The 449-nt window shown below is 45.4% G+C and overlaps 1 protein-coding gene across 1 annotated transcript in view; it reads right to left on the bottom strand.

The window, feature by feature from the left end:
• Nucleotides 1–449, bottom strand: part of LOC118324808 (dynein heavy chain 5, axonemal-like) — a gene marked incomplete in the record, with an annotated part of 45,419 nt that overhangs the window by 43,496 nt on the left and 1,474 nt on the right. Inside the window, 2 exon segments of the mRNA XM_035657282.1 lie at nt 123–224; nt 301–372. Coding sequence (XP_035513175.1) covers nt 123–224; nt 301–372 — 174 coding nt within the window.

Raw genomic sequence — 449 nt, 5'->3', positions numbered from 1 at the left:
GCATCGAATCGTCTTTTATTGGAGTGATGCACACCCCTAGTAGCCATGGTTTACAAGGTACCACACAGGCTACCGATAACTCCAACCAGCTTACAGAATACAGAACAGATGGTGGTGTGTACCTGCTGTGACCGGAGGGCTGGTAACATGATGTCAGCCAGCAGAGTCTCCAGACTGTTCAGGATGCTGCCGTCACTGCAGTCCAACATGCCAAAGTTCACCTCCTGTAAACACAGGTAGATTAAAGCTGTCTTATAAACACGTAGAGTCAACAGGGTCTTCTTTCATCTGAATCTGTACCTGCTGTACGTTAGCGGTGGATATTGCCTTGTCAGTGGTTCTCAGGAAGAATAGACACTTCCCCAGTAAAGGCTGAAAAAACACACAAAAGAGACTGTGTTAAGTTTAATTTTAATCAGGTGCACTTTTAATCAGCGGGTCTGTTTGTT

The sequence above is a fragment of the Morone saxatilis genome, unplaced genomic scaffold, assembly GCF_004916995.1.
Source record: "Morone saxatilis isolate NCDOM2014 unplaced genomic scaffold, NCSU_SB_2.0 Contig0, whole genome shotgun sequence".
Taxonomy (NCBI): Eukaryota; Metazoa; Chordata; class Actinopteri; family Moronidae; genus Morone; species Morone saxatilis.
This window is presented reverse-complemented; position numbering and strand designations above follow the sequence as displayed.